The sequence below is a fragment of the Protopterus annectens genome, chromosome 12.part0 (genome assembly GCF_019279795.1).
Source record: "Protopterus annectens isolate FY-2018-M chromosome 12.part0, PAN1.0, whole genome shotgun sequence".
NCBI lineage: Eukaryota > Metazoa > Chordata > Ceratodontiformes > Protopteridae > Protopterus > Protopterus annectens.
Window position 1 is genome coordinate 646,901,528 of NC_056746.1, and position 25,587 is coordinate 646,927,114.

At 40.0% G+C, this 25,587-nt stretch overlaps 1 protein-coding gene across 1 annotated transcript in view; it reads right to left on the reverse strand.

The window, feature by feature from the left end:
- The window catches only part of LOC122816206 (deoxyribonuclease-1-like), a 181,999-nt gene that overhangs the window by 152,776 nt on the left and 3,636 nt on the right, over nt 1–25,587 (reverse strand). The window contains exon 2 of the mRNA XM_044088954.1: nt 6,123–6,211. Within this exon, the coding sequence (XP_043944889.1) occupies nt 6,123–6,211 (89 nt within the window). The remainder of the gene's footprint in view (nt 1–6,122; nt 6,212–25,587) is intronic.

Sequence of the window (25,587 nt, forward strand, 5' to 3'; positions counted from 1 at the left end):
GCAGACACTGACCCGCTGCAATAAGCTTTATTATGGGACCAAGAGTGAGTCCTCCCACTATTACTGTCATGTTTTGAACATTTTATTGTGAAGCTAATTTCTTGAGGGGTTTTGATCCTGCGCTCTGAGCTTGGCTCAGTCTTTTGGGGTCTCTTAGTAATATTAATTTAACTGACAGCAGCTAGCCCAGCTTCACTCAAGAACTCTACTGATCATTGCTTGGAAGAAAAAACTGTCACCATAATTATGACAATAACCTAAATATATCTAAAGACTGGTGAGGACATAATTAATTAAATTATCTGCTAGTGAGATAATTTCCTTAAACAGCTGCACTTTACTCACATTGTGAAAAAAGAATAGTACTCTAATCACATTCCTTTAGAAAATTGATTATTTCTGGCTTAACTTAATTATACATAAAGTTAATGTAAACCAAGATAATGCATTTTTTTCTGCAGTTGGTAATTTCATAATTTGTTCCAAGTTATTGTTCATAGGTTTCATAGTTATATGCTAGGCTAACAACCTCTAGGGCCCTGATAAGCCTAGCAGTGCAACCCAAATGTGAGCCACAAATTTGATTTATATTTGATTTGTAAAGGGTAGCTTACAGATTGCCTCTGTCCATCAGAGACATAGGAGCCAGACTAGGGGTAAATTTCTGATTACCCATCCATTAGTCTGAGTTGTGCTTAAATAGGGAGCCTGTTCCAGAGAATGGGAATTCTATGAGAAACATATCTGTCTCTCCAACATTCCCTATTTATGTCACAAACAAAATTTAGGTCTTTTAATCTAGTAGTTCTGATGCCTTCTGTGGAAGGTTGGGCGCCGGGCTGGCAACTTGACACGGTAAAACTCCACTGCCAATCATGAGCGGACAGGTGATTTGCTGTGTCGACACAGGAAAAAGTCGAAAGAAAAAGAAGAATCTAGTAGTTCTGATGCTGTTTGTTTTGTGGATGTACAAAAGCCTAATCAAAACAGGGTCCAGGGATGCATGTATGCCAGGCAAAGATCACCTCTCAGAAGTCTGTATGATACTGAGTAAAGAGACAGGACATTGAGGTGATCAGCATAAGACATTGTGTTTACTCCCTGTATTCTTTTTGTAAGGAACCTTTATGGCTGTTTAAGTTGCTGCAAGTGTCTGGTCAGGTACATACCTAAAGGGTCATTATACTCCAGGATGGGCCTGATGAGTGCTGAGTACAGTGCTATGATGACCTATCTGGACCTACATGCCATGTCTTTGCTTATAAGTTGAGCAACATAGAAGGATTTTCTTACTACCTTGGACACATGTTGGTCAAAGGCTAGGTTACTAGCTACATGAGTTCCCATATCCCTGAATAGTGAATCAACTTTTAAGGGTGTTTGACTGATGGCATAGTTACCTGGGGTGGCAGGCTTCCCAAAATGTACTATAATGCATTTTTTTGTATTTTTGTATTGAGATTTAACCCATGGCTTTGGCACCAAGCATTTGTCTGTATTAGATCTTCCTGAAGGGTGTTTACATCTTGGTGGGATTCAGGGACTGCTCCCAGTTTGCAATCATCTGCAAACTTGGTTAGCCAGAGGTCTATATGACATTGGCTTTGACATCCGAGAAGTATTTGCCAAAGAGGAGTGGGCCTAGTACAGATCCCTGGGGGACTCCACTGGTGACTGGCTCCTTTGTGGAGGTGGCCTAACTGACTCTAACCTCCTGAGTTCTATCAGTGAGCCAGATAGGTATCCATCATGTTATAAAGGGGTTTATACCTAGTTCCATGAGTTTGTTAACAATGCCTCAGTAGGGTATTAGCCAGATCTAGGTAGGCAGTATGCATTATTTTCCCCTCATCCATCACCTTATTGACCTTTTCAAAGAAGTCCACCAGATTCAGTAAGCATACTAACAAAGTCTGATAAACCTTGTGCTTATTTATCAGTGTGTTTTTTCATTTGTCAGTCTTTGTAAGTGTAGCTGAAATTCTCCTAACAACACTATATGATGTCATTATAACTGGATTGCAAAGCTTTATGTTTTTGGTCACACTTGATTTGGTCACAGCACGCATTCATCACATGCTGTGATTTCTGGTAAATTTCATCAGTAGTTGCAGTGGCTGAATTATATTACAGTTGAACTGCATTAGTTCGACTGTAATATAATTTCTGCATTGATCTTCTTTCATTGTATTTGCCAAGGGGTGTGGCTCCGTACATAAAAGTAAAGTTACTGGTTCTTTTAGGTGATCAGAAATGAAACGTATTTGTTTCATTTGCCATCACCTTATTTAGTTGTTTTTGTGTTTCAGTGAAAGACCTCATTGATGAAGTTTCACAATGTGTTCCATGTCTATGACAGTTCATCAGTGATGTAAAGAAACGTAACTGCATATGCATGCATATATATATATATATATATATATATATTTATATATATATATATATATATATATATATATATATATATATATATTATATATATATATATATTCTATTTATATATATAATATATATATATATATATATATATATATATATATATTTATATATATTATATATATATTATATATATATATGCACATATAGGTTTACTATGACTTACCCGAATGGTAGTCAGTCGAATGGCTGATGTTTGAAATCATGGCGTACAAGGGGCAGAAAATCGAACCAACAGAGGTCGACCAGGTTTAATCGAGTTGCATGGTGCTCTCGACCTTCTGGCAAGCGACATACTTAGACTGTGAAGGGAGGTCACGCTTCAGTGAGGAACAGGTAATTAGCCCATTTCCTCACTGTAGTGCGATCTCAGAGTTGGTATATTTAATATGCAGGGGGTGTGGGTGTGGGGGCACAACCCCCCACATGGGGGGTGCAGGGGGGCATAGACCCCTGCAAAATAGTAGAATTAACGTACTGTTGGCTGTAGAGTTCAACGGTACATTACTGTGCATAGCAGGAGGTGAGTGAAGTCACCTCCTGCTATATTGAATACATCGAACCATGGAGGTCAATGTATTCATTTTCGCTTTGGTTTACTATTTGTAATTTCGAATTCAGCATTTTGGGTCAACATTTTAAACAGTCGACCGAAACTGATTCAGAATTTCAATAGTAAAATACACACACACACACACACACACACACACACACACATATATATATATATATATATATATATATATATATATATGGGGTCCATGTCAGATGGACGAAAGCGCACTTCAACAAAGACCACATCACCGAGACGACTCTACCGACAGGACGAATCCTGACAACGGTAAGTAGTGCAGACTGGGAGTTAGTCCTATTTCCCACTGTAGTGCAATCTTGGAGTTGGTATATTTAAGTAGGGGGGTGTGGGGGGCGCAGAGGTTCCTGCCCCCCTGCTATACATGTTGTGATGTGGTTTTTTTAATGTATTATAGAAACGGGACTGTATCCCGTTCCGTAATACATTGACTTACCGTTGTTGGGGATTCGTCCTGTTAGCGGAGTCGTCTCGGCGATGTGGTCTTTGTTGAAGTGCACTTTCGTCCATCTGACAGGGACCCATACATATATATATATATATATATATATATATATATATATATATATATATATATACACTTGTTATTTTTTATCTTCTTTATTCATTTTTCCATTTGCAAATAGTTACGTCTTTCATGCTTTTCTATACTTTTAATTAGTTAATTGATATTTGATAACAACTTAAAAGCTAGGACTACAAAGGTAGAATGAAGTGCAGAAGAGGATTTAGGTTAGTGTAATGGTTAAGGTGTTTAACTTATAGACCCATAGGGCAGGGTTTGATCCTCATATGGGATAACTAACTAAGCTTAAAATGGCTTACAAGGGCAGTTAGCCTAGTACTAATCTGTGAGCCAGTTAATCTATTACAGTCATTGGGAAAATAATATAGCAGTATTAGTGCTAATACTGCCTTTACTGTAAATCTTACTTCATTGTTTTTAGATATTTGTGGCCTAGTGGTTTAGTGCAGTAGGTTGTAGTAGGAGTGTAGTGCATTGCTAGACTGCAGTACAGAGGTATAGTACAAATTTGTGAGTACTGCTGAGAAAATACTGTAATATAATCTTGTAATGGCTACAGTGGTCAAATTTGAATGTAACACTGACATCACAAAGTAAATAACTAATTTGCAGTAATAACTAATAAGTCCAAACAAACAAATGTATTACAAACCGCCAGGAATGAAGACAACCTTGCTGCCAGAAAAAAGTTTATTCGTTTAACGCTTTCATCTGTATAAGACCAGACTTCAATCAAGAGAGCTGTTGTAAAGGGGCAGGTAGTCTGGGCGACAAAAATGATTACACTTGATTCAGATTTTGAGGTGGAGTGTACGAATCTAAAAAAGATGTTCTTAAATAGAGGTTATCCAACTTTTTTGTTGGATGAGATCATAATGGAGGTGGGGAGAAAAAGGCATATAGGCCACTTCCAACCAATTTTACATAAAGGGGTAGATAGGCCCGAACAACAATTGGTTTCTACTGGAAGTTCTATAGCAATGAGTGTTAAATCACATTTTAGTACTAGTTTCACCACAGTATTTTCGAATGATGCTAGAGAATTAAGGGCCATTTTGATAAAAAAAATTGGACCTTTATTGAGGAAGATGTGAATCTGAGAGACAAGTTGGGCTTAGAGCCTAAAGTCACTTTTAGAAGGGGTCTAATCTGAAAGATTTATTGAATAGGAACATTCAACCTTATGTTCCCAATAAGGGCATGAGAAAGTGTGGCAGATGCCCTCATTGTAAACACATCCTAGTAGCCTCCTATTTCTCTATAGGGAAAACAAACTATACCCTGACAGGAAAATATGACTGCAATACCAAGGGCGTTGTTTATTTAGCTAGGTGTAAACTATGCCCCGTATTCTATATAGGGAAATCGGAAAGGCCATTAAAACAAAGAATTTATGAACATCATTATAGCATGATGAGACAGGATAAAAATAATGCACTGACAAAGCACATCTTGGAATTTGGTGACCATTTTTTTCATTTTATGGTTATTGAAAAGCTAGATGTTGACCCTGGGGGGGCCTTAGGCTTTAAAACTTGAAGAGAGGGAGCTACTATGGCAATTAAAAACAAATGCATTTGCTTATCCAGGGCTTAATGACTGTTGCTCACTAAAATGTGTCCTGAAATTAAAATCTTTATTGAGATAAAAAACTTTTACTAATCATGTCAAACACAATTATGTTTTACATACATATATGATTTATGAATGAATGTATACAGTTTAAAGGTTTATATTTTATATTTTATATGTTATGATGTCATTGATTGTTCTTGACTATTTAAACTGTTTAGTATTTTAACATGTGTCTGATGAAGTTCCTTCATTATAGGTGGACGAAAGCACTCACATTAAAAAACTTCAGTGGTTTATCATTGCAAGGAGTGGTGTTTATCTTCTGATTTTTTTTCGTCTTAGTTACCATAGCTACTCAAACACTTAAACACTTAATAGTTATTAAACCTACTTTAATATTTTGCAAATATCATAATTACTTGTATTATTTCTGGAGCTTTTCTCCTCGGGTCTCCACTGAAAATGGGCCCCTGGCTCAGTTGGACTAACCTGGTTAACAAATGTCAATAAATAAATAAAAATATAAATAAATAATAGATACTGCACTGGTAATCCTTATCAAATAAAAACAGTGCATGCAGGCAGGTTAGTGTGGAAAGGTAACACAGAGGAGTCTGCAGCAGTGAAACACACAGCTTGGTTATTTAGCACTATATTAGGAGGACTGTGGCTGATTGGCTGAAAACTGAAGATGATTTCTGCACTTGGTTAAGAAATAATGGCTAAAGTAATAAGATTTTTGTTGATGGCAACCCCCACCTTGATGTACAGGGTTGCACTTCCTGCATCCCTGCTTATTTTGATCAACTCTAAAGTCAGTCCACCTCAGGAAAAAGAAAACAGCTCATCCTTTTTTTTACTGTATCATTTGGATGTCTGGTGTTGATAATATGGCATAACGCCTGTAAGGGAGTATGATACCAGGGGAAGTAACAGGTAATAGTGCAGTGCTGGGAGACAGTATGACTGTAAACTGTAGCATTAAATCAGTACCTGTTAATTTTTGAAAGTAACAGATTGACAGCACTCAAGTCTTTGTCTCTGACTTCTTGAATCAGGGCAATATCATACATGGTTACAATCTAGAAGCAAACACAAAAGAAATAAAATTATATCAGCTGTGAAACAGACATCACAAATTATTTTACTGTCTACTTTAGTCAAACATTCACAATTTTTTTCATGAACTGCATTACATGGCTTAGATAAAATGTAAAGAATGTGTTTTTACATGTCATTTGATGACACCTTTCATTAGTTTAAGATGCCGCAAGTAATATCTAGCATGCCTCACATATCCAGGGAAGCTGCATGTCTAATACTGGAGAATTAGTGATTGAATCAAGTCTCTAAACACCTATATTCAGGAGTTATCTCCCTTGCAGGTACATTCAGTTTATTTTCTGGGCATGACAGAATAGAAAAAGGTCCAGGTGGATAAGTGCTCTTCCAATAAATGCATATGCATCCTAACTGCAAGGCTGCATGACCACAAAGTAAAGGAGATCAATTCACACAATATAAAACCAAAAACATGCACACAATGTTCCACGTTTATGTTGTAATATGTGTACCTGTTTCCCCTCCTGTTACTCTGGACAATGCATGGCCGTAATATCAGCTAGAAGGACCCCAGCAGGCATCTGTTCAGTTTATGTGCATTTAATTTGTCTCAAATTATGTCATGTTGCCACTGAAACTCATCAACTGAAATTCTCAAGTTAACATCACAAATTCAAGATTTCAGACTATATAATATTTCTGTGGAAATGTAAGAATTCAGTATTCAACTAATAACCTCTCTTCTCATCATTTCACATTTTTTACCTTTAGAGAAAAAAAATAAAGAAATATCACCTCAATTAGTATACCACTTGTTGTGCCATTTGAAGCATGGGTAAGCGTCTGAAGAAAAGATTCATCCCAAATTTCTAAAAGCTTTGACTAAAGTCATAGCCTATTCAGTTTCACTTCTCTTTAGCTGTTATGTTAAGAAAGAATAGTGTCTAAAACCTATAATTCTGCCATGAAGAAAATAATTTTCTGATGACTTAAGTAACCACCTTCCTGTACCCTTCTGCAACCCCCTTCCATATACTGATTAATAACATTATCTCTAATGCAACTGTGGCTTCAGGCGTGGCCATGAAACCAGTGCTGCACTATCTTATACTGTCAGGTATGTTTAGACTTAACACTAAGTTTGTGGGGACTGATTTTGTTGGTTGATCAGTAGCATTTGATGCTATTAATTCTGGTCTTCTTCTTGATCATATTGCTTCTTTTTGTCACACCTTAAGCACAACCAGATGATGTGTTCGCTATCTGGTAGGTATATTTCAGTCTGTCAAATAAGGCAGAAGAATCTCTTCCATACTACTGGTGACTTTTGATATTTCACTGGGTACAGTCTTTGAAACACTCCTCTTCTCAGCTTTTATCAACAGTAATGTTAAACATTGTTGACAGATCACATGACATAGCGGGATTCCTGACTACAGCCCATCTAGTGGATCAGACAACTGATGGAGCTGCCAGGGAGCATATGTATGACCATCCTTTGAGAAAGCAGCATGCTGATATGGACAGGAACATTCATCAACACTACGGTGAAGACCAGGGCTTGGAACAGTCACTGGGCTGGGACATGCAGAATGGTTAGGAGGCACACCTGCTCTACGCCTAGGGTAAACACATCCTTATAGTCCACACCTCATTGCTCGCCTAGCCTCTACATTGGTAGCATTCTGGGGGAGGGGGTAGGGTTTAAGAAAACCCTGCAGGCTGCAGTGCAATGGTTCGTCACTTGACCCTGTCCTACTTTCAAAGCCTGGTGATTCCAACCAGCACATCAAGAATAGGGAATCTCTATGTGTATGAGCTCTCCCAGAAAGAAAGGGGAATGCAAGGGTTTGGGCATCCAAGGGGTACTAAGGGAGCTGGCAGGGGAGGAGCCTGAAATAAGGACCAGCAGGTCAATAAATAATAATAATAATAATCAAAATAATAATAACAACAATAATAATATGGTTGTACATGTTGGTCATATCAAGCAGAAAATATGCACAATACTACTACGATGTTTGCCGCTAATCCTATTTCTTTGACAGACTCTTATTTATAGAAAATTTATAGTACAATTCAAATACATTGTAGTCTTCAGCCTAACTTCAGAAAAGCTAAATCTTTGTTTTTTTTTTCAAATAAGAGCCTGATTTCTGATTTTTTTCTCAAATACCAGATTCTGTACTGTATCCATATATTAAACCCTTCTCTTTTTGCTCTGACTATGTCCTTACCAATCTGCATACTGCAATTTACAAGAAACTGCAACAGGGCTTTAATACAATTGCTGGATTTGCTGATGGTTATCATCCAAAAACCATCACTGGACTTCACTTCATAGTTTAAAGTGGTTGAAGTTCAGCCATCAGCTCTCCTTTATTCATCTGAAAAATTTGCACATAAAGTCTTGTACTCCATAAGTGACCATCATTGATGGACATACTTCATTGCTACTAACCACAGTTTAAGTTCAGGTTTGCTGTTAAAAATTTGCTATCTAGCCCAGAATCCAAAAATCACTTTGGTGAGGCCAGTTTTTCTGTTTATGTTAGGGAAATATGGAATAGGTTTTGATTTATGTTCATAATGCACCACTAGAACTCATATTTTTAAATGTGTACTAAAAATCTTCTTATTTGGTGTTCAGGTAACTGTGAGACTACTTCAATGTGTAATGCTTGAATGAAACAATAAAAGTATCTCAACTTGCAGGCACCCATTACACAATTAATGTACTTTTACAGTTAAGACATCACTCTGCTTTTTACTCACATGATATACAGCCTCTGTTATAGTTAAGTCCTTACTGTGTTTGCTTTCAATGAGGTTTCCAGCATTGTCACACTTACTCTATACTGGACTACAATTACCTAGATTCATTATTGTTGTTTTTCCTCTCTATCTTTGATATTGTTTATCATTTGTAAAATTTGTAATGTCCATGTTTGTATTTCCATGTGATCTGCAGTGACATGTGCTTATTCCAACACATTTTTTTTAAAATGTTAGAGAAGACCTAGCTATTGGATGGCTGTGATTACAATCATTCTGATATGGTACTCAAATGTTAGCTCTCAGTCAAGAATAACATTGAGTACACAAGCAAACCCTTTAGCACAACGTTTATCCTATGAGTTCATATAGTCATAGGTAAGTACTAGGCAATCAGTCTATACTACAAGCCTGGCCTAGCTCATAAACCATATGAGGTCCTCTCCAGCCTCATGAAGAGTAGCACAGGACAGGACGAGAGAGAATTTGAGGCTGCACATCCAATTATCTAAGTTTACCTTGAAGATGGCATGGATACTACTCTGCTTGACATTTAATGAAAGATGGCTCCAGAGGTGGGAGACAAGTTGGGATATGAATCTATAGTGCAAGAGTGTCTTATTTATAGGATCATAGGAGATTACTAGACTATCGATCCGGAGGTCATTTTAAGCCTAGCTGTTTCATCCCAATGTAATACCATGCAAATGTTAGTCAATACCCAGGATTGCATTTAGTGATGACTACCCATGTCCAGGAGGGTTGTGGGCCCTATCCCCAGTAAGTACTTATGGTGCCTCATCCACAAGTCCAGGTTCCTCTTGATCAGTGTCATAGAAATGCTCTGTTTCACATTAATTGGTAGCCTATTCCAAACACATGGCAGTCACTGGGAGATAAACCTGTCCCTGCAGCATGTCCTATTTAAGTCACAGGACATATTTAGGTCCCTGGAATGGGTAGCCCTAGTCCCGTTTGATTTACGGATATGCAGCAAGCTCATTAGGTTTGGGTTTTGGATTGCTCTGTAGGCCAGGCATAAGTCTCCCCTAAGAAGTCTATACAACCCAGAGTATAGTGACAGGGACTTAGTTGCTCTGTGTAAGGCACATGCTGGAGCCCCTTGATCTTCTATTTTAGAAACATTTGAGGTTTCTCTAATTGCTGCAGATGCTTTGTATGGTACATGCAAAATGGGGTGTTATTCTCAATTATGGGCCAGATTAGTGCCGAGTATAGAGGGGTTATAACCTCTTTTGCTTTCGAGGTGATGCCTTTACTAATCAAGTGTGCTACATAGAAAGCCTTCCTTACTACAGCAGACACATGGTGGTTAAAGTTAAGGTTGTAATCAAGTTGCGATCCCAGGTCTCTTGCCACTTTGTGGGTACTTGGGGTATTGTTGTTGATTTGATAGTGTGAAGACACAATGTTTGTGCTGAAGGGAATGATGATGCATTTCCTTGCATTCAGTTTGAGACCATGACTAATACACCAGTCATTGGTCTGTATGAGACTCTCCTGGAGAATACTGACATAATTTAGGGATTCAATGATTGCATCTGGTTTGCAGTCATCTGTAAACTTGATCAGCCAGAACCCCTTAGTTTTGACCTGAACTTCTGAGAAGTATATACCAAACAGTAGAGGGCCCATCACTGACCCTTGTGGCACCCCTCTGGTAACAGGTCTGATGGTTGATGTGGAATCACCCACTTTGATAGAGTGTGCCCGGTCTGTGAGCCAGTTGGCAACCCATCTTACAATGAAGGGGTTTATATTCAGTTTGCTAAGTTTATTGGTAATGCCTGAATGTGGGATTGTGTTGAATGTCTTTGCCATGTCAAGGTATGCTGTGTGCACAGATTTGCCCTCGTTAATAGCCCTGGTCACATTTTCAAAGAAGTCCGCCAGATTTAACAGGCAGAATCTGCCCTTAATGAAGCCAAATTGGGTAGGATCAAGGGTTTGGAGGTCACCTATGTCTTTATTTATGAGGTGCATAATAATACGTTCCATGGCCTTACAGATGAGTCTGTTCAGGGTTATGGGACTGTTTCTAGGCCACCTTTGTGGAGGGGAATAACTGTTGCTGTTTTCCATTCCACAGGAACAAAGCCTGCAGTTAGGCTATGATTGAAAAGGGTACTTAATGGTGATGCTGGTTTATGTTTTAGCCTGTTTAGAAGACAGCCTGGGATGTTGCCTGGTCCCATAGAGGCTGTGTTTTTTGTCTTGGACAAGGCTTTGAGGACCTGCTGTTCAGATATGTAGGGTGGGGGAAGTTTGGGGGAAATGTTTGTGATAAGTTAGGAGAGGATAAGGAAGTGAATTCTTTGCCAAACCTCTCTACTAGCAGGTTTGCTATCTCTGTGGGATCAGTGTGTGTGTGATATCATTGGTCACTAGTTCTGCACATGGTTGAGTCCTACCTTTTAGGCTATGTATCTAGCTGTAAAAGGCCTTATGGTTATCCTTGGCTGTACTTGCTAAGTTTCTGTCAAAGGAGCCCTTACAGGATTTGACAAGTTGTCTTATCTGCCTGTTGAGTCTGAGGAGAGTGCTTTTCCATTGCTGGGGGCTTATCTTTGTTTTCTTGGACAGTAACGTTTTGCATTTAATATAAAGTTTGTTGATGTTGGATGTCCACCATGGCAGCTTGTTTTTACTTGGGGCTTTAGCTTTGATTATTTCTGGTACAGCTGAGTTTATACACTTATGCAAGTGATTGTACAGGGCTTTAGTGTAAGCTTCAGCTTGGTTACCACTTCCAGCTTGGGGTAGGGCTTGGAATGCATTTGTACCTTCACCTAGGAGAGTATAGTTTGGCTTGGTGAAGTTTTTTCGTCTGACTTCACCCTTTGTGAGTTCTGGTGTTAGTGCCAGCTTGAAGGTGACTGTTCTGTGGTCCGATTTAACTAATGAGTGTCCAACAGTTGCAGCAGTACATCTGTTTGACATGCTAGTAAGGACCAGATCTAGAGTGTTTGTTCCTCTTGTCAGGGTATAAACAATTTGTTCCAGGGCATTTGAATTAACAAAGTCAAGGAAAGTTTGCACTAGCGAGTTGGGCCTAGAGTAGATTTCCCAGTTGATGGCGGGATAATTGAAATCCCTTGTAACAGAGTGTTTGGTAAAATTTGGATTGTCTCCAGTTTGGTCAAGTAGGCTTCTTGAGTGTTATGACTCATAGAGGGGGAACTATAACTGGCTATGACTTGAATGGGGGGGAGTCTTACCCACCATAACCTGGACTTGGACTTGGAGTAACTCCATGGAGTTTTCCAGTGTAACTAGATGGGAGGTGAATTTATCTCTAAGATAGTTAGAAACACCACCTTTGGTTTTCATACATTCATTTCACAGTCTAAAGGTGCAGAAGGCATTGTAGCCTTGCAAGGCCAGGGTACTCTCTGAGGCTTTGAACCAGGTTTCTGTGACTGCACAGACATCTACATCTTGTAGTGATAGAAATGCTTCCGGGGATTGCAGTTCCTAGCATTTAGCAGCATGACCTTTATTTTGTTCTGGTTGGCTAATTTCATGTCGGTAATGTTGTTTTCGAGACCTTGCCTAAAAAAAGCATTATGGCGGAGACAAGATCCTTTGCCAGTAGCCAAAAGCCTAGAGGTGCTAGGTGCAAGCTGTCTCTGGCAAAGCAGTGATGTTTGTCAACCATGTTGACAGGTACTGGATCTCCTTTGAATGACACCAAAAACTAATCCAATTATTGAAATCAATCATTTTTTGTTATTACTGCGGTATCATTCTAGGTGAGGGTAGTATGCTGCTCAAAGCTAGGGACATACCTGCCTGGGACACATGTTCAGAGAACTCAACCAGTGAGGTACAGCTCAGGTCTTTCACACCAACATGAACTATGACAGAGTCATAATGGTACTTGTTGCTGAGTGACCTGAGTGAATGCATGATCTGACAAATCCTGGCACCAGACAGGCAGCTGACCGTGACTTTCTCCTTGTTCAGCCTGATGAGTGGGACATCTGTGTGTCTCACTATTGAGTCTCCAATGACAATAAAATTTGTTTTTTGAGTGTTTTGCCTTACAGGCTTGGTGAGTGAGACACTGGTGTTGCTATATGTTGTGGGTGCTGTGGGGACTCTGTTAGTTGTAGCAGTCATGTGTTTTAGAGGTCTCTGGTGTTTAGGTAAGTTTTTTGGGTTCATATTAGAAGCTCGAAGGTCCTGTTCAGCGAATATGAAAAGAGTGACACGTATTGTGCAAACCACGAAAACAGTGGATGTTCAAAACCGGGAAATTTGAAATGTCGATTTGTCATAGTTGGCCCATCTGCAGTATAGCTCTGTAAGGTAAGTGTGCGATAGTTACGGACCTTAGGGTTAGGGTGCCGGTTAAGGTAAGTGCATAGATAGGTAATGTATGTAAGGTTTAATGTAGGGTTAGAAGTAAGGTTTTGTTAAGTGTATGAGTGTGGATTATTTATTTTGTTTGGGTATATCTCTATAGGGTAAGTGTGTGATAGTTACTGACCTTAGGGTTAGGGTGCGGGTTAAAGTAAGTGCATAGATATAGTGTATGTATGTGGTTTATTTATTTTGTTTGGGTAGGTAGTATGTCGTGGGTGATGGGGTTGACCGAGTATGACGATTCGTGATTTTAAATTTCGTGGTTTACAGCGTTCAGTTTATTCGTGTTTCAGTAAATATGAGTCACTCTTTTCATATTTGCTGAACAGGACCTTCAAGCTTATAATATGAACCCAGTTTTTCTAGAGAACCTCCGTGTATGTAGATTTTTGTGTTTGATGTATACTATGTATATGAGTAATATACTATGTACATATGTAGTGGTGGGTGAGTTGACAACCTCTTCAGTGTTACTGTTTGAATGACAGAAAGCATGGATTCAAGATTCTTGGTGTAGATACATCTCTCACACTCTGTACTCTATTGTTTAAGGTTTAGATTTTTTAACTGGGTATTTGAAGAACTGTTTATTGTGTGAAGGAATAGAAATTTAAGGAATGCCAAGTCTTTCTTGGCTTGAAAGGCTAAACGCAGATCACCATGGGGATTTGAGAGGGCCACCAGTCTGTTTGGATAAGTGAGGGTCTTAAGGCCATTGATTCATTTAGTTTGAAAGATCAGAGGGCTCTTAAAAGATGAATGATATTTCAGCAAATACATGCCAAAAATGGCATTGTATTTAAGAATGGGTCTACTAAGAAATGAGTAAAGTATAAATTAGGACTTTTTTGGATTTAGCAGACATGCATTTGGAAATTAGTTGGGGCAGACTCAAAGAATTCTTAGCTACTATGGAAAAACTGAGGTCAAAAGACAAGGAATTATCAGCAAAAGTACCTAGATCCCTTTTTGACGGTGTATTTTTGAAGAGTTATGTCACCTGTGTGGTATGACATGAAAATTTGTCATTTACTAAAATGAACTATACTACACTACATTTTTTCACATGTAATTTAAGACGTTTGTCTTTGTACCAGTTGTTAACTTAGTCTAACCCATGCTGGAGTACTTGTAAGTCAGTAGAGAAACAAATAGCAATACCCAGTTTACATTCATCCACGACATCTTCCTTTCTTCCTTGACCAATACTAAATTTCTAAATACATATGCTAATTGCTCATGACAAGCATGCATTGCTTAAGCTCCCTTCTCTAATCTCAATTATTTCTTGTTTCTATAAACATGTATATTAGACTGCCTGAGTTATACAGCACTATGCAATTGTAATTATCTCTGTTATCTTTAATTTGCTTTATTGCACTTATGTCAGTTGCATATTGCTTCTTCATATGTGTTACATCAAACAATGCCACATAATTGTAACTATCTGCTGAAAATTATAAATGCCTAATTGGCCCAGGTCATGGCTGAAAATGATTTAATTATTTATTTTATTTATTGCATTTATTTACCGGGAAAGTTCACTAGGCCTAAAAGAGCCCATTTTCAGTGGAGGCCCGGGGAGAAAAGCTCCAACAAGAACATAGATAAAGAAAAAAATTAAACATTAATTGGTACAGAAGTAGAAACAGTGTTACACATAGTGATTATAGTAATATATGCAGAATATATGCATAAAAGCAGGAATTTAGTTGGTTTGATTACAGTAATATATACAGAATATATACATAAAAGCAGGAATTTAGTTGGATGATCTGAGGACCAGACCACTAATCTAGTCAACAAAGTTAATAAATAAATATTGGCCATCTACTTTTTTCCATACCTACCCTATCCATGGGCAATATCTACTTTATTGCAGGGATGTGTATAGACAACTTAGATTTTATTTGGATGGAACAAAAGCCATAAGAAAAGACCCACAATTTTTATTTCATTTGTCAACAAGACCTGGGTTCCTCAGTATCCAAGACAATCCTGTCTGCTTGGCTTTCATGTTGGATAAAATTTTGTTATTAAGAATATGGCAAACATTTTCCAGAATCTACAAATGCCCATTAAACTATAGTAGTGGCCAGTTCACAAGCCTTCTTTAGGAATACTTCCATGAATATTATTTGTGTGGCTACATGGGCATTACTGAGCACTTTTGGAAGGCATAAGTTGAATGTGCCATCCAGTTCAAGGTCTTTCTTTTGGGCAACAATCATTCAGGGCATTCTTGCATGAGCACCAGCCAAGAGGCTCAAGTTTGGGAGTCTGTTCTGTTGGTGATGAAAATGAACTGGAGACAAATATTCAGATACAAATGTCTCCGTAGACAGCTTGGTAGATACTGGCATCCTGAGGCAATGTAGCAGTTGTCTCATGTACACAGACAAACTTTTAATCCTTAAAGAAATTAACAGTGTATGTGAGAGATGTACATACACAATTTCCTTGGAGGCAAAAATCTCACTTTAAAACAGGGTTATCAAGAACACAGACACTACATTCATCACACATAGTGTCCACCACACACATAGACCGTCTTATGCTGAGGCACTAAAAAGTAATCTTCCCAAACCTCCAAGACCTCCTAACCCTACAAACAGCAACACTTATATTCAGCAATCTCTAAAGGACACACCAAAAGCAGCACCAAACACCACACATATGTCACCACCCAATGGACCCCCAAGAACAAGGCCTATATGACAAGCAAACACTTTACCCATGACTCTTGTCATAGGGACTCCACTGCACAATGCACAGATGCCCTACTCACCACACTGCATAAGGAGAAGCTAATGGTTAGTTGCTTATCTGGAGCCAAGATTCACCAGGTTACGCACACACTCAAGTCAATGCACCCCAAGTACCAGTGTGATTCTGTCGCATCTATATTACCCAATCAAAGGTTTAGGTTAGTGAATACCTAAACGCTGACCTGGTAGTATCGAAAAATTAAAACAGCGAATGGACAATTTAACGTAGGGAATGAATTCCCTCAGCCGCAAAAAAAAAAATTAAACCAAAATAAAGTGGGGGGGGGTGCTTCACCACCCACACACCCCCCTAACTAATTATACCAACTCCGAGATCACTCTGCAGTGGGGAAAGGGGTAAAATCTACATAACGGCCAAGGGAATTCTTTCCCTGCGTTAAATCGTCCATTTGCATTTTTTGCTTTTGCTATTACCAGATCAATTGTTTAGGTATTTGCTAACCTAAACATTCGATCAAGTAATAGGAACCCATTCTGTCATAGCCCATGTTGGTGTAAATGACCTGAGATGTACCTCACTGGACTATATGGAGAGAAACATTATGGATTTCTCTGAATATGTGTCTTAGAGGGGTATGCGTCTCGCATTGAGCAGCATTCTACATTCAGCAAGGATTATGCAACAGTATGTGAAAAAAATATTGATTGTAACAATTGGCTTAGTTTCTGGTGTCATTCCAAGGGGATTCAATATTTTTCAGCACAGGAGAGCATGGTTAACAGACCACATTTCTGCCAAGGGTGGTTGGCACCTGCCCCCCCCCCCCACCCCACCGGATTTTCAGATATTGGCTAAAGCTTTATTCACCTTCTTAGAGCCTTTTCTAGGCAGTGCTAAATTTACAAAGTTTCAGTTTAGAAAATAAAACCCAAAAGAACCTAAAAGTGTTACTGCTTAGTGAAAGGAGCCTAACAGGAAACTCCACACCCTACAAGCTCTCCTCACTCTGTAGAATACAGACTTCTGTGCTGTTAATGAGACATGGTTTAAAGCCACATAAAGGGCCTTCCACACATCTAGTCCATCAGCCACACAGACAGGGACTAGTGATGGAGGTGTTTTGATCTACGTTAGCAACAAGTATGCCTCTAGGTTGGTTAAAGAGGATGATGCCCTGGAGTACATTCACATGCAAATCTCCATAGATAAAGTCCTGTGCCATATGCTAGCAAGCTATATGTCACCACCTATGCCCCAAGGATCCTATAACTCATACATAGACTTGCTGCACACACTCACAATCCAGCCAAATACGCTATTCATGGGAGATTTCAATTGCCCCTCTGTAGACTGGGAAATATTTACTGCCTCCAGCTTGCAGGGACAATGTTTCTAGGACTTTATTAACACAAATACCCTTGATTAGATAGTGCACACTCCACCCAGAGGTTCAAACATACTGAACCTGGTACTCACCAATATGAGAGACTGCAGCCCCCCTTCCTCCCTCACCAGTGTCACATCTGCACTGGTGAAGTTATATCACAAGGCTGTCCCCTTTACAATGAAAATAAACATGGAAAACTCAACAAAACCTGTAAAAGTTAGGTACTATTCTAAAGCAAACTACATCCTCTTAAGCAACAGTTTGCCAAAATTCACTGCCCCTCTATACCCTGAGTTCAGAGCAAACTATGTGGAATTGTTCACAGAATCCCTGTACAACCACGTAAATGGCTCCATAGAGGCTGCTGTACCTGCCAGAAGTAAGCTCACTAATTAAACAAGAAACTAAGAGGAAAAATTAAATTTAACAAGGCCAGCTATTGAGGTCAACATACCCTATTGGGCTAAAGACAACAAAAAGGCCTTCTACAGCTATGTCCAGAACCTTAAAGGTAACACACAGCAGTGTGGCACCTTCACCAAGCAGAGTGACACAGCAAATCTGCTGGCTGAATAATTCAGCTCTAACGTCAGCCCCCACTCTCCCTTTGACCCCCGGGAAAACCCTACTAGCATAATCCCTAGCTATTAGCAAGGAGCAGTCATGGTGCCACTCACTAAGGCCAAAAACACAGACCTGGGCCCAGACTATATCTCTATTTGCCTCCTAAATAGCTTGAAACATGATCTATCAGGACCACTTGAGTCACTTTTTAACCACAGCTGCAAAATAGACTACATGTCATATGAATGGAGGACTGCAATGACTGCCCTCTTCAAAAAGGTGGTCCATCAACTGATCCTGGAAAATACAGACCCATTAGTCGGACTAGTCTAATATGCAAAGCCATGGAATGAATTATCATGGAAATGATCAACAAAGACATTAGAAACCTACAGACACTGGACAAATACCAGTCTAGTTTAGAGTTTAGTTTTGTCAAAGGAAGGTTATGCCTACTTAACCAGGCAGACTTCTTTGACAGGGTCACCCAGGTAAAGGATGAGGGGTAAGCAGTACATACAGCAGACCTAGACCTGGCTAAGGCACTCAATACAATATCTCACTAAGGTATTTTTGAGAAAATCACCGAACTAGGCATAAATCCCTAAAAAACTCTATGGATTTCCAGCTGGCTCACAGATAGGACCCAAGAAGTCATAATTGATGAGGCCACCTCCACCAAGACATAAGTCACCAGACGAGTACCTCAGGGCTCATTGCTGGGTCTGGTCCTGTTTGGTATCTACTTCTTGGAGGACAAGGATAATGCCAAGGGCCATTGGCTCACCAAGTTAGCAGATTACTGCAAACTGGGAGCTATCATAGATTCCCCCATGACCAAGTTAAGGTTAGGATTCTACCAGTGTGGCTTTTTGTTGAAGGGGGGTTAACATTCTGCAAGGGAGTCTAACACAGACTAATGACAGGTGCCAAAGCCACAGATTAAAACTCAATACCAAGCAATGCATTATTCTGCCTTTTGGGAAAAAGTCCACCCAGGTTAATTACTCCATCCATAAGACACCCCTAAAAGTTGTCCCAGTTGTTAGGCGTCTGGGAACATATGTGGACAGTATTCTGGCCTTTGACCAACACGTAGTTAAGGCAGTAAGAAAATCATTCTATGTCACCCAACTTATAAGTAAGAGCATGTCATCCATGTCCCAGGAAGTTATTGTACAACTTAACTCAGCCCTTATCAGACCCATCATTGAGTGCAATGCCCCATTCGGCATGCACCTGAACAGGCATATGCAACAGTTGGAACGGCCACAGAGGTTCCTCACCAAAAGAATCTATGGTGTTAACACACTGTGCTGTACAGATCTCCTTACCGGTCTATCTCTCTATTTAGACTCCTACATACATCCTCAGATGCAGCCCTGATAGACCCGCAAAATGAATAAAACCAGAAAAAACAGATCCAAGGATTTAAACTTTGCTTATACATAAAAATAACATTCTGGTGAGACTGATATGTGTCTCAGAGCATCCCTATCCCAGACCGTATTCAAATGTAACCTTGAACATTGGATAGGAAATTGAAAGTTCGTCCCTGGTCTGGGTCTTATGTCTGACAGATAGAGGCCTTCAGTAAATATTCCCCAAGTAATATACCACCCCACTAAAGCTTTAGCAACCTCTTAACTAACATACCCCTCCAAACAGATGCCCATGTTCCATGTACATGGAGACACAATTGGGTTGGGTTGCGTGGCTAGGCTTATAAAGGCCTTGGTGACCATTAGACTAGTATATACCTGTGAATCTATAAACCTGTGAAGGTTGCATACTTAACATAATGATAGATCTGTATTAGCAGTTTCAATCTCTATCACCATCTTCTCTCTTCTTCTCCACCTCAGGCCTCTCAAACAGCTTTGTAGTGATGGTTTGCAAGAGTAAGGAGAGAGTTGTTTTATGTTTAGTGCTCCTCTTTGTGAGAGCTATCCTGATATGCACAAACCTTACTGAAAAGGTGGGGTCTAAGAGATCCCCTTGGAAGTTTTAGGTACTGAGCTAATTCTTATCAGTCTTAGTATTATTGGTGATAAAGATGAAAGTGCCAAAGTAGCTCTACTGTTAAAGGAAATGAGAATGTTCATATTTCATGAGTAGGGGGTAGTGTTTCAATATATCGAGATGCTTCCAGTACCATAAGGTTACAACTCCTTGAGAATACTACCCCATTCCCCTGATCATAATCATACGTAGTGTAAGACTGCAAGGAGAGAGGTGAAAAAAAAGAAACAAAGAAACATTACTTCTTCACTTTCACCTAGCCCAAATGAGATTGTCTTCAGTTTCAAGTTGCACAATTGGTATTGTGTTACAACGCATGCAGTGAGTTTGAGTACACCTACGCAGTACATACAGTGCTGTTATACAAAGGTTCTACAACAAAGGTCATTTTATGACAAGTGGACAAAATATGTGGCATATTTTTAGATGCAAGACTTGAAATGCAAAATACATTGGAAATCAATTGTATTAATATATAGTGCTGATGAACTACTAGGCATCTACAATTATAATTAATATGCACTTTATAAAGACATTCTTGGAACAGCAAGTTGGTACCTCATATTATGTGGTAGTTACAAGGTATGACATGACATTCAATGCTAAACAAAAGTCTTTGGACACACTATACTTTCATTTAGAGTTTTGCTAAATCTGTTTGAAACATTTTATTCCATCATGCTGCTGTCTAAATAGACTGTTCCCTATATATATGTGTATCTGTGTACACACGCGCACACACACACACACGCGCACACACAGACACACACACACACACACACACACACACACACACACACACACACACACACACACACACACACATGTACTCACATGCAGATATGTGCACATGCCCACAAACACACATGGACAAAGACAAGTCACAATAATATACACACCTTTTCACAATGCTGTGTCAGCATTTCATCCCTAATTATCTCAAGGCACTGCAGTTCATGCTATGAAATGGGAACATTTGTACTTCCCATTGCACCCCACTGCACTTTAGTTGGCAGATGAAATCAACTATATCCCAGTAAGCCCTTGTCACAAAACTAGACAAAAATATCACTGAGTCGAGCTACAAGGTGATGACCATTCTGCAAATACCTTGTGCTGATTTCAAAGCTGCTGACAGAATCTATAAAACTAAGTACCATTTTTCAATTTATCCTGACTTATACTGCACTTGTATTTGGTTAACTGTGCTGTTTTATTTACTTGCATTACATCTGCACTGTTTTTTTTTTCACTATTTTACTGTTAAACTGTTTAATTAACTGAGTGTGAATTGTTCTGCTGTTATATTTAAGTATGTATCTGTTCTCCTGTGTTAAATTGTCCTAAACAGAGTTTAAATATCTTTACCATAGTCTGGTTACAGGTTTTGCTGTATCCAGATCTGTTTGTGTGATTCCCGAGTTTCCCATGTTTCCTACTACGCCATCTTGTGTTGTCTGGGGCCTACCTGCACTTAGTGGGAGTAAGTGAATTGGTTGGAACTGGTCTGGCATAGAGTGTTTAGCTAAGAGCTCAGAGACAAGGGTTGATTGGTCGATTCCAGTGTTTCTATTTTACTTTCATTTTTGTGGCATTTAAACCTTGCGTTTGCATGGGTTTATACTTGCTTGCATGTTGCGCACCGCCACTGCACTGTTCTAATCCTTTACAAGGTATCTCGGCTGCATTTTCCCCTTACCAGCATTGCTGTATAAGAAGTCCTCCCTTGCAGCTACTGTATTGATTTTTATCCACCCTTACTCACACCTATAGGTATTCTCCTCAGATAGTACCCACTCTACTATCCCTGACCTCTCTTCCACACATTCTGACAACCATGAATGGACAATTTCCTGTGGTTTCTCCAGCTAGTCTGGTTGATATGGGCATCGTGAGACAGTGTAGCAACTGCCTCATGTACACGGACAACCTTCTACTACTACCACCTAGAAACACAATATGGGACAGATGCAATTACATTAACAACATAGATCCTTACTGTCTCAATCACAAGCCAGTACATCTGGCACTGAGAAGGTTGTCTGCAGAAACACTACAAACACCACACATCTAACACCACCCACACCTATACAACACACTCCCACACATGCGGAGGTACTCAACAAAAACATACCTAAACAAAAGAGACCTCCAAGGCAAAAACAGACATGCACATCACAACCCACAGCACCAAGCACCACACATTGTACACATGCCTGTGTCTTACAGCCTCTAAGGTGCAGCCACAAACCCAACATACTAGTCATAGGAGACTCTATCGTAAGACACACAGATGTGTCTCTCACCAGGCTAGACAAAGAGAAAGTCACAGTATATGTTACTTGTCAGGTGCTAGAATCCACCATATCACGCACGCACTTGAGTCTTTCAACAACAGTTACTGTTATGACTCTGTCATAGTCCATGTTGGTGTGATAGTCCATGTTGGTGTGAATGACTTGAGACATACTTATATGAAAAGAGACATGATTAAGCTCGCTGAATATGTGCCCCAGCCAGGTATGTCCCTAGCTCTAAGCAGCATCCTATCATCACCCAGAATGATACCTCAATACAAACAGAAAATAATTAACTTTAACAATTGGCTTAGTTTTCTGGTATCATTCCAAGGGGATCCAATACCTGGGAGGATATGATTGACAGACCATGATGCTTTGCCAGAGATGGCCTTCATCTGTCTCCCCTGGGCTTCAGGCTTCTGGCAAAGGACATTGCCTCCCCCATAGTGCCTTTTTAGGACAAAGTCATGAGTACAAAATTACCAATGTGAAAAATTCTTCTAAACAAAATTTAAAGGTCATGTTGCTAAATACTAGGAGTCTTAACATGAAACTGCACTCTTTGCAAGCATTCCTAACCCTGGAAGATGCTGGCACTTGTGCAGTCACTGAAACCTGGTTCAAGGCTGCAGAAAGCACCCCAGCCTTACCAGGTTACTCATCCTACCATACTTTCAGATGCCAAATGGAGGGCTACAAAGTCAAAGGAGGTGGAGTTTCAATATTTAACAAAGACATACACACCTCCAGGCTGATTAAACAGTACGACACACAGGAGACACTCCAGGTGCAGTTAACTGTTGACAAAACACCTATTCAAATCATAGCTAGCTACAGACCCTCAACCATGACTCAAGATGCCTACTCCAAATATCTGGACTTACTTGAATCCCTCAAGATTCAACCCTCTACCCTGATCCTATGTGACTTTAACTACTGAACCATAGAGTGGAAGACCTGTTCTAGCCCAAACACAAACACCCAGGGATTCCTCAACTTAATGCCTTGGATCAGCTGGTCGACACCCTCACAAGAAGTGAAAATATCCTGGACCTGGTACTAACCAACATGAGTAGCCACTGTAGCACCCCTACAGCGTTATCCTCCTTGGTAAGATCCGACCATAAAATGATCACTTTTGAAGTCGGCATTTCACCTGACCCCCCCCCCTCCACCAGTGTCAAACAAAAAAACTTTTCTAAAGCTGACTACAACCTCCTGAGAGCAGGTATAAGCAGTTTTACAGCCACTGTCCCTTCAGTTGGAACTAGCGCTAATGTCCAAATCTACACCAAAAAACGATATGAGCACCTACATAGCTGCATGGACTCAGCAATACCTGACAGGACCAAATCATCTTTATTTTTATTTATTTTTATTTATTTATTGACATTTGTTGTCCTTCCTCAAGGAAGAGTAAACTTGTCTGGTGGACAGCAGCAATAACAAACTCTATAATAAAAGGGAAAAAAATTGCTGTCCCGGACCAAAAAGGAGCAGGTGCCAAGTTGAAAACAATCTCTCCTTTCTCTGAACAAACAAATAAGGTCACTGGTGAAATTGTCTAAGGCTAACTTTGAGTCCAAATTGGCCACATCCGCTAAGGACTATCACAAGGCCTTCTTCACATACTTCCACAATATCAAAGGTAACACCCAAATCTGCTCTGAACTGGTGGTCAAGGACATGACATACACAAACACCATAAATATGGCTAACCTACTGGCAGACAGGTTTAGTGAAAACTTCACCCCTCTGTCCCCCCATCAGTAAACCAGGACATCCCCAGCACCTGCCCCCTCCCCTCATTACCAGGGTTTTTAATGCCCTCTCAAAGGCAAAAAATACAGCCTCCATGGAACCCGATAACATCCCTGGCTGCATCCTACATGAACTCAGGCATGAGCTCTCACCACCATTAGGCACCCTATCCAATCAAAGCCTGAGCTCCGGCTTCATCTCAGCCAAATGGAGGACAGCCACTGTCATCCCTCTAAACAAAGCTGAAGGGTCCCATCAGCCTAACTAGCCTGATCTGCAAGAACATGGAATGCATTATCATTGGCCTTATAAACAAGAGCATTGGCAACCTCCAAATGCTTCACTCCACACAATTTTGTTTTGTAAAAGGGAGATCATACCTGTTAAACTTGGTTAACTTCTTCAAAACAGTCACTAAAGCCATGGACGAGGGGAAGACGGTGCACACCACCTACCTTGACCTAGCCAAAATCTTTGACATTATTCCTCACTTGGGAATATTGATAAACTGTCCCAACTAGGCATCAATCTATATGTTACCAGATGGGTAGCTAACTGGCTCACTGATAGAACCCACTCAGTCAAAATAGGGGAAACCACCTCTAGTAGTAAACCCATAATGAGCAGCGTACCCAAAGGATTGGCCTTGGGGCCTCTATTGTTTGGGATATACTTTTCTGAGGTGCAAGCCAAAACCAGTGGTCTGTGGCTGACCAAGTCTATAGATGACTGCAAGCTGGGCGCTGTCTTAAATTCCCCTAGTGATGTGAACATCCTCCAAGAGGGCCTTACCCAAACTAATAACTGGTGCCAGAAGCATGGCTCAAACTGAATGCTAAGAAATGCATCATTATCACCTTTGGGGAAAATGCCATTCCCACTAATTATCACATTGATAACAATGTACTAAGCACACTCATTTGTGAGTGACTTTGGGACCCAGGTTGATAGCAACCTGACTTTTGACCACCACTTTGCTACATTTTATGGAAGGCTTTCTACGTGGCCTGCCTCATAAGTAAGAATATTTCATCCAGGAACAAGGAGGTCATAACATCCCTGTACTCCTCCCTTATCAGACCCATTATCAAGTACAATGCCGCCTTCAGCATGTACCTTGCCAAGCATATACAGCAGCTGGAGAGACCACAGAGGTTTCTGACCAGGAAAATCCAGTGTCTCAACCACCTATCCTATACAGATAGGCTAAAATCCCTGTCCCTCTACTCAGTCCCATACAGATTGCTCAGAGGTGACCTGTGTCTGGCATACAAGGCCGCCTCATACCCAGCCTTGATGGAGTTGCTACATATCTGTAAGTCAAAATCCACTCATGCAACCCGCATGCAAGGCCTCAACCTGGTTTGTGACATTAATAGAACTTGTTGGCAGGATAGATTTGTGTCCCAAAGACTCCTCCATCTGTGGAAAAGACTCCCTCTCCATGTCAAGCAGAGTACCTCACTAG